The sequence below is a fragment of the Mytilus trossulus genome, chromosome 8 (genome assembly GCF_036588685.1).
Source record: "Mytilus trossulus isolate FHL-02 chromosome 8, PNRI_Mtr1.1.1.hap1, whole genome shotgun sequence".
NCBI lineage: Eukaryota > Metazoa > Mollusca > Bivalvia > Mytilida > Mytilidae > Mytilus > Mytilus trossulus.
The window spans coordinates 70,851,696-70,865,637 of record NC_086380.1 but is presented as its reverse complement, the minus strand read 5'-3'; the positions used below and the strand labels follow the sequence as shown (position 1 = coordinate 70,865,637).

The window sequence follows — 13,942 nt, the reverse complement described above, 5'->3', positions numbered from 1 at the left end:
TACGTTTTATTCCCTACCACCTTACAGACACACTTTGCTGCTGAACACCTGTTGAGAGGAAAAACAAATATTTTGGCACAAAATCATTTGATAAAAAATGGTCTGATTAGACACCTTTACGGTCTTGGAGTGAACAGAGACAGCCGTTATAGATGGCCAGTGGAGGAAGAACAGGGAGAAATGATGGCGACACCGTTGAAGTACACGAAACTTATTTTATTGTCTCTTCATTATCAAATCATGCAGTCAATGACAGTGATCACATTATGATTCAGCCCAAGTTATGTAGTGAACAAGAATCAAAATAATTTCTTAACTTCTGATTCCTGATGGCCCCAAATAATTACAAGATTTAATAACTCTTTAAAGTCACCCGAAAGGAATATTTGATGTGTTTATCATGTGTTCATGCATACACCTTGTGGCTTTTTGTGCGTCATTAATGGGCAATATTACAAAGGTTCCCGTAAAATTTTGACGTCACTATAGAAAATATCTGGGGCCACAATTGAAAATTAATTGTTGTATGATGTCTTTATTCATGTTATTGTTAGTTTAATATGCAGATTCACGGGTCAAGCAGCACAGATTTCCAAATAGTGTTAAGGTTTAATATTATTGGCTATCCGAATAAAATCAGATCTTTCACTCTAATGTGTTAGATTTGTTGGTTATAAATCCTTCATCTTGTCAAGTTTAATGACCTTTTAGCATTCAATCAAATGATTTCCTTCAGATGTGTCTGGAAATAAACTAGTCCAAATAATTATGACGTTTGGCAATAAAATAGCCTTGCCAGACGAAATCTGCGGTACGCAGTGTCAATTCAAAAAGCACGGAAATGAAAAAAAAGGCAATCTCGAATCTATCTGTTTAACATGTTTAAGTATTTTGGTTATTTTGTGAGAACCTATAAATTTTCGTCGAAGAAGTTTTGTACCACTTTTTGTGAGTGTTGAAAAAAGATTTATTGATATCGAGGGCAATAGTTCAATACTGAAATGGTTTTAATGACCTAAATTTGTAAATGCAATTGAAATAATAGGAGGCAGGTATTACCTGTTAATGGGGATGAAGTCTGTATGAATTATTTTTTTTAAAAATTCATACAAGTTAATAAAAGAAAGGGAAATACCGTAACATTTCTGATTTTGGTTCTGTTGTTAGGGATTTAGTTGTAACGTTATTTGAGTTATGACATCATTTGAATTATGACTTCATATTCAATGTAAAGAAAGAAACGCTGTCATCAGCCAGGTTACATTTTTTTCATATCAAACAATTATTAAAAATGAATTGGTATTCAGAGTTCCTTCCTTATATTTAAGTAAACTGATTAATATATATATTATTCTAAGTCTCATGCCAACAAGACCAGAAAAGGAAGTAGATTTCTGCGCAGATGCATGGATTAAAAAAAGTCTGAAAAAAGTTAACGATTTTGAGTCCATCATGCAGTAGAATGAAAATTCTTTTTTAATTTCTCTACCGTCAATGACCGTAAACGGGGACTTCGTCCCCATATATACCATGCCTTCCACTGTTTTCTGCTTTTTGGTCTAGTTGGTGTTGTTAACATACATGACATGTTCTCCATTCTCATTCTCAATTTAAAACACATTTTTCGAACCCTTTCCTCCATAATGACGCCTTATGATGCCTGTGTAGTACCTGAGTTGAAACGCTTTGACTACAAAATGTCTGCATAAGACTTAAAAAAGTCTGATCCCGACTACAAAATGTCTGCATAAGACTTAAAAAAGTTTGTATCCATTATGAAAAGGATATTCAGGAGAATATCTGACTTGAATTTCATTGATAAAATATTTGTTTTTTTACAATGCATTATAACTTTAAACCTGATGATTTTTTTTTTTTATTGAAAAAATCCTATGCGAATCAAGTATGTGAGAAAAAAAATCCATTAAGGAAAGGGTTAACAAGATGTATTAATTTGATTGTTTTCTAAGAAATGTATTGGGAATTTCGATACAAAATAATTCTTATGTCTAATTAAGAACATGAAGAAAAATATTTTTGTGCTATTTAGCATGATCTATATTCCATTTTAGGATAAAGATTCATATAAAAGAAATGGCTATCTCTAAAACAAACAAAAAGATCTTGTACCTGAATTATTTTAATTTATTGTATGTAAATTTCTGTTGTAGAATTTGGCGGAGATGTTTAGATGCTTCATTTGTATGGAAAAATTGAGAGATGCCAGACTGTGTCCACACTGTTCAAAACTCTGTTGTTTTTCTTGTATCAGGGTGAGTAACTTTGTTGTTTTTCATGTATCAGGGCAACTATCCACCAAATGATGTAGAAGTTAACATCTAAAGGTCACTGTGTAGTCTTCAGCAATTACTGAATTAGTAAAACGGATACTGTAAAGAAAGCTATGAAAGGCCTTAAAATGACAAATTGTAAAGCAATTCACATAAGGAAAATTATGGCCAGACTAATGTACAAAACAATTAACGAAAAACAAATGATATACAACAACATATGACAATCACTACAATACCGGCTCCTGACTTTGGAATGCACATACAGTTATGTGGCTGGGTTTAAACATGTTTCCTGTAGTAAAACCCTCCCCCTAACCTGGGTCAGTGCTGTGACAGTACAACATAAGGACAACCTCAGTCAGTGGTGTTACAGTACAACATCTTTACATACATTAAAAAGGGATTTACTCATCAGAATTAATGATACAAAGAAATATAAACAATTAACAAAAGAGTTAAATATAAAAAAGATGTGGTATGATTGCCAATGAGACAACTATCCACAAAAGTCCAAAATGACACAGACATTAACAACTATAGGTCACTGTACGGCCTTCAATAATGAGCTAAGCCCATACCACATAGTCAGTTATAAAAGGCGCCGATAAGACAAAAACAATTCAAAAGAGAAAACTAACGGCCTTATTTATGTAAATAAATGAATGAAAAACAAATATGTACCACATAAACAAACGACAACCACTGAATTACAGGCTGCTGACTTCGGACAGGCACATACATAAATAATGTGGCGGGGTTAAACATGTTAACGGGATCCCAACCCTCCCCTAACCTGGGACAGTGGTATAACAGTACAACATAAGAATGAACTATAAAAATCAGTTGAAAAAGGAACTCATCAGATGGACAAAGATACAAGTGGACGTGGCCGGGTACTTATACATCCTGACACAAAAAGACACAATAAACAGATCTGAGAGTACTCGTTTTAAGATTCATAGTCTTATCAATCAAATCAGTGAAAACTAAGTGGATGAGTTTTATGATTTATATATGTAAAATGCCAGGAAAAAGGATTATAACATGTAAAAACTTTTTAAGTATTTTCAAAAAGTATTATAATGGGTAGATATAGAAACTTTGATTCTGTTAACACTTTTGCCTCAAAATATATATATAGTAATTATAAATAAGGAATGTTAATTTCAGAGATGGCTTACAGAACAAAGATCACAGTGTCCACATTGCAGGTAAGAATATATATAAGTTTTAGGATCTGGTTGGAGAATGGAGAACAATGGCTGCAAAAATGAAAGAGTAAGCAAAAAATTAACCAAAAAGAAAAGATAAAGAATTGACTCAATTGAGAAGAATGGGGTGCAAAAATATAAAGAATAACTGGAGAAAAAATCTAAATATCTGCAATAAAAGACTAATTACACAATTATTACACTACCCATTTTGTATGGGATAGGATTTATTTAATGAGCTTTTTTCCAATTCCTTTGTTTAAACCAAATTGATTTTAATAATAAATCCTTGATTGAATTTTGTAGTTTCAAGTTAGCAGAATGATTAATTTATATTTTATAGAGCATCACTCCATATCCATGAGCTGGTAAACTGTAGATGGGCTGAGGAGGTCACAAATCAGTTAGATTCTCTGAAAGAAAGTGCTCCATCACCCAGCAAAAAAGAAGAACCAGAGAAAGACAAGTAGGATTAGAAATAAAGATATTTTTACTTTCGCAATTAGATATAGGAAGATGTGGTGTGAGTGCCAATGAGACAACTCTCCATTCAATTAACAATTTAAAAAGTAAACCATTATAGGTTTAAGTACGGCTTCAACACGAAGCCTTGGCTCACACCGAACAACAAGCTATAAAGGGCCCCAAAATTACTAGTGTAAAACTTTTGACCACTTCTGGGTGTGGGATTTTCTAGCTGCATTGAAGACCCATTGGTGGCCTTCAGCTGTTATCTGCTCTTTGGTCGGGTTGTTGTCTCTTTGACATATTCTGCATTTCCATTCTCAATTTTATTTGTTTAAAAACAAGTTGTTAATCCATTGCATTGATAAAGGTTAAACGTGTTTATTATGGTTTAGTACTCTGTAATTCAAAACTTAATCATTTGCAAGTTATTTGTAATGAAATCTGTATGAAATGCATTATACCCTATTATTATTGATAATATAGTTATATTATAAAATTGAGAATGGAAGTGGGGAATGTGTCAAAGAGGCAACAACCCGACCATAGAAAAAACAACAGCAGGAGGTCACTAACAGGTCTTCAATTCCCGCACCCAGAGGCGTCCTTCAGCTGGCCCCTAAACAAATATATACTAGTTCAGTAATAATGAACGCCATACTAATTTCCAAATTGTACACAATAAACTAATAATCCATATTAAAGATCCCATGTACAGTTTTCAGTCTCATAGAAACATATTATGTCTATTATAGTCAAAATTGTACAACTCCAGTCCTGTAGTCAGTAAATGGTTGTCGAAAAATGACAATTCCTGCACTGAATGTGTAATATGATTTACAAAAGTTTTAGGGATATGATTATTGATTGTCGAGGGATATTATTTTTATGGACAAAATGTTGTACATTAAATTGTCCCCTGGACTAGTGAATCATCAATCTGTAAACAAATGACATAGAATACAATCTGTTTAAAAATTCCATTGCTTTTGTTCTGATATTAGTATATTTTATAATGTTGTTAGTAAGTACTGATGAAATGGCCGTATGGTGTTATAAAGGTTTTGACTACCAATGCTAGAAAGGACTGACAGATTTTGGAAGTTTGCAATTTAGAAATAATATCAAGGACCAACAGATGTTCTACAAGAACGACCAGAAAAAAAATTATTTCAAAAACTTTGAACACTTATATAACATTTATCCAGATCTGTGACAATAGAAGTAACGGTTGTTTAGTTTAATGTCAAGGCTAATGAACCAATTATTGTTTGTAGATGTGACGAACATCATGGAGAGAAATTGAGTGTGTACTGTTGGACCTGTAAACAGAGTATATGTCATCAGTGTGCTCTCTGGGGTGGAACCGTAAGTAAAATGATGTTAGGCCCCAGTCCAGGGTTCCTTATCTCAGCTACTTAGCATTCACACATATTTATCATGAATTATCAATTATATTCACCTTTTATCAAAAGAAGTCATGACACATGAGCACATAGATACCATGACGTTACAAAAAGACAGCACTAAAGCGTATCTAAGTACATGTATATTTCCAGCGGTACTACGATTTCCCTTCTGTGTCCAGACAGTTTTAATCAAAATCTATTTGGTGAAAATAAACAGATATATCATGTTATGGAGGGGTATTTGAGAAAAATACCAGTCTTGGGACCAAATTTCCCTCGCCTAGCGGCTTAGGTAATTTCAGTCCCTAAACTGGTATATTTCGCAAATACCCATCCATAACATGCTTTATCCTGATTTAGAGTAATTTCTTGCAATTTGATTGGCTGATAGTGTCCTAATAAATTTCAGTACAATTTTTTATTACGTCAATTGGAACTATCTCCCTTATTTATTATGTCAATTGAAATTATCTCCCTTATACCATTGGCATTATAAAAAAAAAAAAAATTACTTGCTTTATACTATAGTCCTAATATTTTTAATTTTTTACATTTTATAGATTAAATATCTAATATTGAATATGAATATAATGATATTTAATATAACAAAATCAGGAAAAATTCGTTACACTGTGTTCAACTGTCCCAATACGGAATTTATCGGGACAATCAAATTCATATCAGGTTTGAGTTCACCTCACCCTAAACGAATTCTATTGACCCGATAAATTCTCGTATTAGGACAATTGCTCTCTGTGTAACTAATAATATCTGTTCTTTATTTGTCCATGTTATTATAGATTACATTAGATTAAATTTTTTACGTTTAGGCCTTCCTAGCTGGCTTTAAATCAATTAATTTTCATGATTTACTAAATTGCTGCATGTACTTTTGAGTTGAGAAAGTAATAAAAATTAGAGGGTTTAAAGGATAGGATCAAGGTTTATAGACATGATTTCCATTATCATCATAAAATTAAAGATTTATTCTAAATTTCAGCATTCTGGTCACACATTTAAACCTCTAGATGGTGTGTATGATGAGCATGTAAAGAAGATAACAGATGAATTGAACCAGTTGAAGAGAAGACATGTGGAATTGATCAGTCTCGTACAGGATGTGGTTAGTATCATATTAATACAACAGATTCAGTTTTATTTGTGGGATATCGAGTTTTAGGGAGATTTTGTGGATAAGGGTAAACCATGAATATAAAGTTCAATTAATTACACAGTTATTATAGGCATGATAGGCTTGTTTGGAAATTTTACAAAATCTTGAAATTAAATATCAGTGAAAACTCAATTTAGCTTCAGTTTATAGAAATAGGAACCCACAAAAATAAATCAATCCACATGATAGAAAAATGGAGGAACTCTTATGTAAACGATATTTGTTATTGTATCATTTGATATAATAATATCAGTAACTATGGTCAAAAGCAAGCCACCCCAAGGGTGGCTGGGGTATAGAAATATGGTCACTTGGTCTTCTCCCGAACGGCAGTAAAACGATTGCCGAAGTGGGGCGTCCGTTTGGCTGTGCGGGATGTATCAAGTTTGCAGTCACATCCGGTCAGGAGGGGAACGTTTTATCCGATGCCTCGTGTTAAGAGAGTGCCACGCTCTTTGCTTCGTTAAGAACCCTTGCAACAACTCTTTGAGAGGTCCGTAGGTGACCTGTTACAAGGCAAAATTTCTGTCCCTATCCAATATAACCTCATATTTCCAGTGGCAGTCCAAATTTCCACGACCATCATCCCAGATGGCCTCTATTGTATTAACCTACCTATTGTATTTATTGTGAACTTGTTCTCGTCCTGAATATGCATGAAATATTTGCCACTGGACATTAAGAAACCAACAATCAATCAATTAACCAAAAGCAAAGGATTTTTTTCTTTTGTATATCTTAAGTTAATAATATAGACTAAAACAAAATTAAAAAATATTACAAATTTGATACTGATTAGGTTGGCATGTAAAATTTCCTTGATAAAAGTTGATTCTTGAGGGCAAACACCAAAAAACATATTAAAGCCATGGCAATTATAAAGGGTCCTTAGAGATTAGAAAAAAGTTTCTAACTAAAGGTAGTCTTTAATAGATTTAAAAAACAGCCTTCAACAATGATGAAGATTTATTGAAAGCTATTTCAAAGCCAATTATAACTAATGAATAAATTACTTTGGCAAAACTATGAAATCAAATATCCATCAAATACAATTTTCCTTCAGTCCACAAAAATTAAAATTCATTTATAATATAAATGAATTAATAGTTTGTCAATTTATGTCTATGAAATTCGATTCATAATTTGAATTAAGATATGTTTTCTCTTTTAGGAAAGAAATATTGAAAGTGTAAAGACAGCAAAAGATGAAAGAGTGAGAGAGATAAGAAATGCAGTAGAATTAATGATTGCACGACTAGAATCACAACTTAAATCTAAACTACTTACATTAATGGGTAATTATATAATTATGTGTAGATTCGTTATATTTCCTTGATCACAATTTTACATGGATTCCCTAGATATAGATGAACCACAAAATTAAGTGTTCAGAGAATTACATATCTTCTTTAAGGTTAAATGAGGACTTTGGCATAACCACACAGTTAAATCAGGCCCGTAGCCAGGAATTACCTCTCTCATCATGTCCATCTCTAGCTATTCTGTAATATCCTAAAACAATTAATTATTTTGAATGGTCAATGAAACAGATTGCATAGATATAGGAAGATGTGGTGTGAGTGCCAATGAGACAACTCTCCATCCAAATAACAATTTATAAAAGTAAACCATTATAGGTCAATGTACGGCCTTCAACACAGAACATTGGCTCACACCATACAACAAGCTATAAAGGGCCCCAAAATTACTAGTGTAAAACCATTCAAACGGAAAACCAAAGGTCTAATCTATATAAAAAATTGAGAAATGAGAAACATTTATAAATTACATAAACAAACAACACTTATTCTCAGTTATATCTTAGTTGAAAATTTCGTTATGATGTCAAATAGTGCTACTGTAAATTGTGAAATTATTGTATGTATTTATTATAGCAATTTTCAAAAACGTAAGATTAATAATTGTGAAATCGTGCATACAGATATATGTATCAGATATATTAAAGAGCGTGTGTGTCTTTTAACAAATTAATTAAAACAATCCACAGTGAAATTTTACTAGCCCTTTGGGTCATAAAAAAAAAAACAGAAATGAAAAAAAGTTGATGTTCTGTGTTTAAAATACAATATATACCATTTGTTTACATATGTCTTTTTGCTACTTTAGGTCAGAGAAGTCACTTAACACAGGAAACAGAATTACTAGAATCATTAATACAGAAAGTCAATCAAAAGTTGACAACATGTGGCAAGAACGAACTGATCAATATTAGCACTGAACTGGTGGAAATGTTCAAAGAGGTCCAGAGAAAACCTATGGCTTCATTTGTTACTGCTGCAGTCCCTGCAGACTTTACCAGGTAAGTCCAGAGAAAACCTATGGCTTCCTCTGTTACTGCTGCAGTCCCTGCAGACTTTACCAGGTAAGTCCAGAGAAAACCCATGGCTTCCTTTGTTACTGCTGCAGTCCCTGCAGACTTTACCAGGTAAGTCCAGAGAAAACCAATGGCTTCCTTTGTTACTGCGGCAGTCCCTGCAGACTTTACCAGGTAAGTCTAGAGGAAACCCATGGCTTCATTTGTTACTGCGGCAGTCCCTGCAGACTTTACCAGGTAAGTCCAGAGAAAACCAATGGCTTCCTTTGTTACTGCGGCAGTCCCTGCAGACTTTACCAGGTAAGTCTAGAGGAAACCCATGGCTTCCTCTGTTACTGCGGCAGTCCCTGCAGACTTTACCAGGTAAGTCCAGAGGAAACCCATGGCTTCATTTGTTACTGCTGCAGTCCCTGCAGACTTTACCAGTTAAGTTCAGAGAAAACCCATGGCTTCCTTTGTTACTGCTGCAGTCCCTGCAGACTTTACCAGGTAAGTCCAGAGAAAACCCATGGTTTCTTCTGTTACTGCGGCAGTCCCTGCAGACTTTACCAGGTAAGTCCAGAGAAAACCAATGGCTTCCTTTGTTACTGCGGCAGTCCCTGCAGACTTTACCAGGTAAGTCTAGAGGAAACCCATGGCTTCATTTGTTACTGCTGCAGTCCCTGCAGACTTTACCAGGTAAGTCCAGAGAAAACCCATGGCTTCCTCTGTTACTGCTGCAGTCCCTGCAGACTTTACCAGGTAAGTCTAGAGGAAACCCATGGCTTCCTCTGTTACTGCTGCAGTCCCTGCAGACTTTACCAGGTAAGTCCAGAGAAACCCTATGGCTTCGTCTGTTACTGCTGCAGTCCCTGCAGACTTTACCAGGTAAGTCCAGAGAAAACCCATGGCTTCCTGTGTTACTGCTGCAGTCCCTGCAGACTTTACCAGGTAAGTCCAGAGAAAACCCATGGCTTCCTCTGTTACTGCTGCAGTCCCTGCAGACTTTACCAGGTAAGTCCAGAGAAAACCTATGGCTTCCTCTGTTACTGCTGCAGTCCCTGCAGACTTTACCAGGTAAGTCCAGAGAAAACACATGGCTTCCTTTGTTACTGCTGCAGTCCCTGCAGACTTTACCAGGTAAGTCCAGAGAAAACCTATGGCTTCCTCTGTTACTGCTGCAGTCCCTGCAGACTTTACCAGGTAAGTCCAGAGAAAACCCATGGCTTCCTCTGTTACTGCTGCAGTCCCTGCAGACTTTACCAGGTAAGTGGTATAAATTAATGAAGACAGGCTTGTTACCAAATTTACCCAAATATATTATACATAGTTTGATATTTACACTTATAAATAAGAACTATTTTGTTTTAAATATGTAATACCAGTACAGGGTCCTATACCGAAAAAAAGTCTATCTGAATCAAGCTGGTGCCAGGGGCTATCTTAAACTTGCAGTGAGGTGAGATTTTTTTTTGATTTGTGTTGAAGGCCTCACTGTGACTCTGGGATTAAGAACAGCCATTTATGCACTGTTCCTATAAAATATGCTAAGAAAATTATGCAATGTGTTTCTGATTATTTTATTTTCAGTGAGATAGTACCACCCTATGACACCAGTACCTTTGTGATGAAGAACTTCAGTATATTACAACAGAGAGCAGACCCGGTCTATAGTCAGCCATTGAATGTATCAGGACTCAGTTGGAGACTGAAAGTATATCCTGTAAGTTTTGAGCTGTAATGAAACTTAACATGGATTCTCTCTAAATATCAACCATGCCAGATATGGACCATAATTTGCTATTGGGCTCCGTTTCCTATAACTATAAGAAAGTGATAAAATGTGAATTACTGTAAGAAAAGTTGCAACTACATCTAAAGATGCCATTATTTTTATCAACATACAAGTGTATGCTACTCTTCCCTAGAAAAAAATTTAAAATATACGAATTTCAAAGATTCTACAACCGTATTTTTGTGTCGTTTCTCACGTTACTTTTTGCTTCTGAAGAGCATAACGCTGACTGATTTATAGATAATCATCACCGGCAAATTCGTAACTTTTGCTTTCAAATAACAAAGAACATCGACCAATAAGAATAGTGAGAAGAAAATGCCGAGAACTATAAGTATTTATGTAGCAGATGTAAGAACAGTGGTGTGATTTTTGTGTCCGATATCATAACGCAATTTTTAAATGATGTAATCTGCTTTGTTGTAATAGAATTCTTAAAAACAATATGCAAATATGAACTCTCGCGAGATGTTCAAACAGGTAAATCCGAGATGATTTACATTCTTGTTTTGATCTTCGTCATAATTAAGTAATAAAATTACGTTGTCGTTATGCGTTACATTTCACACAAAACAGAAGTCCAGATATTTATTAAAATTGTTTTTGTCCTTAAGTTCTAACCATTTCCGGTCAAACGTGAATGTGAAACATGTGACTAACATGTGACAACGCCATTACTGCTGGATGTACGAAATACTAGGTCTAAACATTGTTTTTGTTTCCAAAGGGATGTTAGCAAACATAATCTGTAGACTTGTTTCGTCTTGTTTAAAAGAGGAAAATATAATTGTCAAAGAGATTGCGCCGGTGGTCTGTTATTTTTCTTATGTGCATAATGTTACATACGATCCTGTGTGAAAATAAATGCCCTATGACTTGACAAAATCGATTTCATATTTGACAGACGTTAGAACACACTTCGTTTCCCGATAATGACGTGAAGAGTCCTTGGAAAAATCAATCGAAATTACGTCTCTTATCATTGTACCAATGCTCGTTGGATTGATTTAACTTCTGCAGTAAATATTACTGGATATTTTAGGTGAATAAATATAATTTAATAAAAAATACATGTTAATATACCGTTAAACTTGGAATGTACAAAGTTGGAATCTTTGTCACAGTTTTTAATTTTATATTTTTTATTCATGTTCTGCAAACACTTATCAGAAACGCAATAAACTTGTCAAAGGAGAAGTAAACTTTTACCATGCATGACTTGAAAGGAAGTACTTTATTGATTTTAGCCCACTAAAGTAGGTTAAAATGTGGAAACCATGTAGATAGTGTACAGGTCACAATAAAATCACATTGTGCCTATTTTAAAGATTTTAATTCCAAGTTAAAAGTTTTTTTCTTTACTGGATTTAAAGAATGTTACATTGCCAATGATTTGGAATAAATTGTATATAACTGGAATATCAAAACCAAATATAAATATACATTTTTTTGGCTTAAACATCAAGATACAACGATTATGGTATCCTGTATCAATGAAAAAAATATGGAAAATTCTGAATAAATTGTACTTATTGTTTTCAAAACAAGCACATATTTAGGAGTTTTATAATACTGTTACATTTAAGATGGATTTTAAGAAAAAGTATACTGTTCAGATTATTTTAAGCAGATTTTGCAATAAAATAAAACTAAAAAAATGCTTTCTTCATTAAAGATTGCATATTTTGGCGTTAATATTGAGTCACTGATAAGGTCTTTGCGTCGGAACTAAACACATTTATTCTAAAAACAGTTGTTGGCATGACACGGGTTATGTTCTTCTCATATATGTTATGATGGTATGATACTAAACCCCTTACGGGAAGGATTGTGCCTGATGTTCATATGATGAAATCATAATCTTTCAGTCAGTTTAATTGAAGTCTGGAGCTGGCATGTCAGTTAACTGCTAGTAGTCTGTTGTTATTTATGTATTATTGTCATTTTGTTTATTTTCTTTGGTTACATCTTCTGACATCAGACTCGGACTTCTCTTGAACTGAATTTTAATGTGCGTATTGTTATGCTTTTACTTTTCTACACTGGTTAGAGGTATAGGGGGAGGGTTGAGATCTCACAAACATGTTTAACCCCGCCGCATTTTTGCGCCTGTCCCAAGTCAGGAGCCTCTGGCCTTTGTTAGTCTTGTATTATTTAAATTTTAGTTTCTTGTGTACAATTTGGAAATTAGTATGGCGTTCATTATCACTGAACTAGTATATATTTGTTTAGGGGCAAGCTGAAGGACGCCTCCGGGTGCGGGAATTTCTCGCTACATTGAAGACCTGTTGGTGACCTTCTGCTGTTGTGTTTTTTTATTTTGGTCGGGTTGTTGTCTCTTTGACACATTCCCCATTTCCATTCTCAATTTTATTTCGGTTTCTTATGGTTTCCTGTCAGGTTTAAAAAAAACTTTAATATAACATTGAAAATAGATTTTAAATATTAACATGAAGCAAGTAACACTAGTAATGGTGTTTATTTATGCCTTTTGAATTATATTGTGCAAAATAAAGAAAATAAAGATTGGTTTCCTGTTTGGTTTCATGTCACGTAAACGGTGAATCAAAATGTATTAATTTTTTTTCGAAAAACTCAATTGTTCCATTCATACTATTCTAACACCAACACAACCCACAAAATAAAAGTTAAAATTTTAGAACTTATAAAAAAGGATACAAAAAGAAACCAAAGGCCGAATACCAAATTATGGTCCATATAGGGTGTGGCACGCATAGTCTCAAAAAAGCTTTAAACTTTGTCAGTTAATACACTTTTATGTATAAATGAAAAAAATAAACATCCCATATTGATATAAACATTTGTATGGATTAACACACTTTTCAATATGATTTTTCAGCATTTTGTCGAACTTAAATATTACATGTTATGTGTGTGAATTCTATAAAGTGTGCTTTACAAATGAAGATGAACCCTACTTTCATAAACAGAAAAATTTAGGTTTCTGACTATGTAATTCACAGACTACTACTGAAATGTTGAGCTTCAAGAATCATTGAGATTATACTGTTATATTCCAAAATATCCATAAGATAAGGCAGAAGGCGACACCTGCTTAAAAATGAACAATCTGTGTCAACTTTAATTATCTAGTGTTTTTGAAGACTCAGTGGACATGGTGGATAGACCAACTCCTGTCTGGTCAAGTTTTTATTTACCTACTGCAAAAAGGGGTCTCATTGGGGTCTAAGCGTGACACTGGATTGCCGATTTTTTGTAAGCATGACACGTAAAAGTCAGATTATTGTGGCGTGAAAAA

General features: G+C 34.0%; 1 protein-coding gene across 1 annotated transcript in view; it reads left to right on the top strand.

Moving 5' to 3' along the window:
* LOC134681356 (E3 ubiquitin-protein ligase TRIM37-like) overlaps positions 1 to 13,942 on the top strand; it is a 33,889-nt gene continuing 19,947 nt past the window's right edge. Inside the window, exons 1-9 of the mRNA XM_063540948.1 lie at positions 1 to 200; positions 2,172 to 2,273; positions 3,465 to 3,505; positions 3,849 to 3,971; positions 5,248 to 5,338; positions 6,380 to 6,502; positions 7,725 to 7,848; positions 8,681 to 8,873; positions 10,458 to 10,590. Of these exons, the coding sequence (XP_063397018.1) occupies positions 153 to 200; positions 2,172 to 2,273; positions 3,465 to 3,505; positions 3,849 to 3,971; positions 5,248 to 5,338; positions 6,380 to 6,502; positions 7,725 to 7,848; positions 8,681 to 8,873; positions 10,458 to 10,590 (978 nt within the window). The 5' untranslated portion in view covers positions 1 to 152. The remainder of the gene's footprint in view (positions 201 to 2,171; positions 2,274 to 3,464; positions 3,506 to 3,848; positions 3,972 to 5,247; positions 5,339 to 6,379; positions 6,503 to 7,724; positions 7,849 to 8,680; positions 8,874 to 10,457; positions 10,591 to 13,942) is intronic.